General features: G+C 38.7%; 1 protein-coding gene across 1 annotated transcript; it reads right to left on the reverse strand.

Moving 5' to 3' along the window:
- Positions 1-1,399: 1,399 nt before the first annotated feature.
- Positions 1,400-4,083, reverse strand: LOC121203204 (uncharacterized). The gene is made up of 5 exons (XM_041078072.1): positions 3,924-4,083; positions 2,645-2,901; positions 2,355-2,562; positions 1,967-2,004; positions 1,400-1,883 (listed from the first exon to the last, which is right to left on the reverse strand). Exons 1-5 carry the CDS (start codon positions 3,978-3,980, stop codon positions 1,691-1,693), a joined length of 753 nt encoding a protein of 250 aa, XP_040934006.1. The 5' UTR covers positions 3,981-4,083; the 3' UTR covers positions 1,400-1,690.
- Positions 4,084-4,649: the final 566 nt, after the last annotated feature.

Below are 4,649 nucleotides of genomic sequence, written 5' to 3' on the forward strand. Positions count from 1 at the left end.
CCCGAGTCTGGACTTTGACTTTGATCTCCCATTTTGAGTTTTCTTCCGAGTGTATGAACGACCTCGGACTACTAAAGCTTCTGTATCTCTGATTGAGTTTTTCTGTTTGTCCTTCTTTCTCTGTTCATAACTGTATAAGGCTGCACAGACTTCGCTCAGAGATATATCACTCTTACCATGAAGTAGAGTAGTTTCTAGGAACTCAAACTCCTCAGGAAGTGACCCCAACAGCATCAAAGCCAAATCTTCATCTTTGAATGTCTCATCCATATTCAGCAAATCAGTGACTAACTGATTAAATTTGGTGATGTGATCATTCATTGTGGTACTTGGGACGTATGTGAAGCGAAAGTCTTTTCTTCAAGTGGAGCTTATTTTGACTGTTTTTCTTCAAAAATTTTTCTTCAAGTGCCACCCACAACTTATTTGCAGAAGTCTCCTTTGAAAAAGCATACCTCTACTCTCGAGAAAGGCATGATCGAATTGTGCCACATGCCAACCGATTGATCGCCTTCCAATCTTTCTCCTGTACATCATCTGGTTTCTCTTCATCAATGGCAATGTCTAGACCCTGTTGAAAAAGGGCATCTAGAACCTCACTTTGCCACATACCAAAATGGCCCGTGCCATCAAAGATCTCCACGGCCAATCTTGCATTTGCAATTGTCGGTCTTGTCCATATGGACGATGTTGAAGCTCCTACACTGACCGTTTTCTCCATAATCTTTCAATATACCTAAGGAAATCTTTTCTGATGTGGAAGATCAGTTTAAACTGCAACCACAGAGCATACTACGATTAACCTTCGGATCTGATACCACTTGTTGTTCCAATAGGGTCGGAAGCGTGTAAATTATTGTACTAAAAAATCACACAAAGTTCAATTCCCAAGGAAGAGAGGTGGATCACATGGATCTCTTAAATACCAAGTCTTTCCTTAGACAGAATATCCCTTCTATAGTAATTTAATAGCACAATTAAATACTACTATTATACCTTCAAATATTGAAAGAAAAATAGGACAAGAAAGAACACAAGAGATTTAACGAGATTCGGTAAATTATACTTACGTCCTCGGGCACTAACACCAGATGATAACTTTACTATCTCCAAAGTATTACAAACAAATAGAATTCCTTAAGAATTCTCAAATGGGAGAAGAGAGAAAACTAAAAGAGAAAGATTGGTTGGGATGGTGTAAATGAGAAATGGTTAGGCCTATTTATAGTTGAGGTTTAGGGACTAACTTGCAAATGGCCTAAAAATTAGGGACCAAAATTGCAATTATCCCATTCAACTTTAAACAACTTGCCTACCATTTTTTTCTTTCGGTGCCACTTGCACCTCCCATTTTTTTGACTTTTCAACACCCCTTTTAATTTGTCTTTTCAACAAGGCTCACATAGCGACATCAACGGCAGATGCTTGGCGTCATGACTTTAATAATGCAGTGTTGCGACTTCAAATACAGTAGATTGACATCGCAACTTCAAGAAAGTGCAAGTGTTTTTACTGGTTTCTCTCGCAACAGATTTTTTCCTAACCGGAACAACAATGCTAAACTAAGCTTCAGTGTCGAGTGGACTGTAATATATTTTTAGCAGATTCTAAGACACGTATAATATCAGCTTCCCCAAGACTGATTTCAAGGCTAGTGAAGAACCTCAAGTCCGCCATGCTAAACTCAGCTTCAGTGTCGAGTGGACTGTAATATAGTTTTAGCAGATTCCAAGACGCGTATAATATCAGCTTCCCCTAGACTGATTTCAAGGCTAGTGAAGAACCTCAAGTCCACCATGTTCGATGTTGAATTAACTTTTATTTCAATGTTTCCATCTGCCGGAGGTATCTTGGAGTTATCTTCAGTTGACATTGATGAATACCTGCAAAATAAGTAAGGGAGCTTAAAGACTTTAAGCAATCACTTGTTTACAAACTTCATTTGAAATATTATGAGAATTCTCACACTTGCAGTCCCATACGAGCAATCCCTCGAGAAACAGCCTGCAAGCAAACTCAGATAAGTAAACAAATCATTTGTAGCAAAGCAAAAAAGAGAACCCATATTTGATATAACAGATGTAGTAGCCATAGGAAATGTTGAGAAGTAATATATGAGTAGATGGAAACAGAAATTAATAGAGATCTCACTTTCTTTAGAGAGTTTATTTGCCGGGCTTAGGCAATAGCACTTCCAAAATACAACTAAACCTCACCTAATGAGTTATGCAATTAGCAATATTAAACAACTCCTCAATCTCTTTTTCTTGCTAACGAATTTGTTGAATGAACATTAACTATTGAAAGTTGCTATTAAAGGAAACAACCAAAGGATGGGACTCCCTTTCAGATACCTGTAGCTGCAACATTTGTGATGACACTGCGGCACTGGAAATTGGGTCTTGTGAAATCCTTAATCGCCCATATGTATTGCTATTGGACTCAGTCTTGTTCAAGAACCAAGTGGCAATCCCAGCAGCTATGGCCTCGGTACCTGGCTCTCTGTGGTTCAAAGTTCCTTCCGCCATTGTAACATTGCCAACAGCTTCAACTAGGGTTCCTCTGTATCAACACTTTCAACATCAGGGGAACAGTATTGAAGGGAAAATGAATGAACATTAACATGGATTTTCATTTCACCCACCTGCGGTTTTCAAGACTCAGAGTAAACTGGCGACAACCGTTTTCGGCATTGCAACCCCTTGTCGGGTCATTAACAGGTGGAGGGTGTGTCCAAGGAGCATTATTCCTCCTCCCAATTGTGCCATACTGTAAATTTGGGGTTTTGGAAGCCCCTTGTACTGGTTGAATCAGCAGCAGCAAGCAGGGTAAGGCAAAAGCCAGTATTGCTTTGGTTAACTTGTCACCCTTCTTCAATTTCTTGGGCAAAGCAAGTCCAGACTGCAAAAATCGAGAAATAAAGTAAGTAAACACCGAAATCTGGGAAGGCGCAAGTGATGAAGAGGGTGATTTCAGACTTTTTTAAGCTGAGCCTCGTCATCAACATCAGATATCTCAACATGTTTATGAGAAAACAAATGATGGAAAAAAAAGGTTCCTAGATCTGAAACAGAGTGATAATAGATTCTTGTTTTCTTTTCAGGCAAGGCCATACCCAAAGCAAGCAAGGACGGCCCTAAAACAGCAAGTGAAAATGTAACAGAGGCTCCATCATACAAAAGCATAGAAAATTGAACCCCAAAATAAAGGCTTCAGCCATTAGATTTATCCACCTAATGCGCTGATCAAACCAAGCAAATGTCAATGGAACAGTATACCTCTCACAACCTCAAAACACAAAGACAAGGACAACTCAGACCTCAAACAAAAAGGACTAAGCACGCAAATCAAGACCCTCCAAAAGGCTCGGGTAGTCCATCATCGGAACCCCTAACTCTCCAAACCCGCAGACTGGCACCGCCGCACAACAACCATTCAGGAGCCTCTGCATAGCACCCAAAAGAAACAAAGGCCCTGGCAGCAGGAGAAGGAAGAGAGCCGGAAAATAGATTCACTCCAATCTCACCGCCCGAAGAGCGGAAAGGCAAGAAAAGGAAGACGGTTCATTGAACCGCCGGCCAATTCAGACACGGGTTTATGAGACATATAATAAATAATGGTGATAGTTATATTTTTATGTATATTTTAGCGGTAGAAACCGAGGAATAGAATGCGCTGGACTGTGATGTGACACCCTGCTAAAAACAAGGAAGTGAAAAGGTAACATAGGCTCCATCATACTAAAAACACAGAGAATTAAACCCCAAAACAAGGGCTTCAGCCATTAGATTCATTCACCTAATGCGCTGATTAAACCAAGCAAATCCCAATGGAACAGTATACCTCTCACAGCCTCAAAAAACAAAGACAGGGATAACCCAGACCTCAAACACAAAGGACTGAGAAGAGATGTTAATAATTACCTTATGAAGCTGAAACAGGGTGTTGCTCTGAATGGCATTGAATTTGGATATCAACATCTTTAAAGTAACTCTGTTAACTAAAAGATGAAGGAAAGATTTATAGATGGTCACTACCAAAGCAAATCTAGTTTCCTTATAAGAAAAGCAATTTTCCTAAAGTAACATAAAACTTGTTCAATGTAAAGCAAAGGCAAATACGGCTAAAACAAGGTTGCCACCTGTTAGTAGAACTTCACCAAATTAAATGGGTTTTGACCTATTTTTGCAATTTTGAAATAAAATTTAAATAGATGTGCACGCCCTTTTCAGTTCATACACCGCCACGTAATAAATCATTTTTTCAAATGCGCTGACCGGATGATTTCCTGAATCAAGTTGCCGTGAGAAGACCATCTAGATTTCAGAATAATCCAGAAACCACCATATCATTCCAAATAATTATTTAATTTCTTATATTTTTAGGTTTAAAGGGTGTAAAGACCCTTAAACTTAAAAAAAAATAAAAAAAATTAATTTCTTATTTTTTTATTTAACTTTCACAATGCATTAAAAAGAGCCTCTGTTTTTTTTTCCACTCAACCATGGACTTAAATTCTCAAAATACATAAAAAAAAGTCCTCAAATTTTTTTTCAAAAAAAAATTAAGATCTTGTTTTTTGCTTGGGTACTTAAACCACCCCTATTCTTTTTTAGTTTCACCACGTGTCACAACCACGATGTCACTTA

This window comes from Gossypium hirsutum, chromosome A10, assembly GCF_007990345.1.
Source record: "Gossypium hirsutum isolate 1008001.06 chromosome A10, Gossypium_hirsutum_v2.1, whole genome shotgun sequence".
In the NCBI taxonomy this organism is placed as follows: Eukaryota; Viridiplantae; Streptophyta; class Magnoliopsida; order Malvales; family Malvaceae; genus Gossypium; species Gossypium hirsutum.

Excerpts from the sequence above, each read along its gene's own strand:
- LOC121203204 (XM_041078072.1), bottom strand. The coding sequence starts at position 3,980 with ATGTTGATATCCAAATTCAATGCCATTCAGAGCAACACCCTGTTTCAG. Across the intron at positions 2,902-3,923 it reads CCCTGTTTCAGCTTCATAAG|TCTGGACTTGCTTTGCCCAA; the intron begins GTAATTATTAAC and ends CGATTTTTGCAG. Across the intron at positions 2,563-2,644 it reads CTGAGTCTTGAAAACCGCAG|AGGAACCCTAGTTGAAGCTG; the intron begins GTGGGTGAAATG and ends GTGTTGATACAG.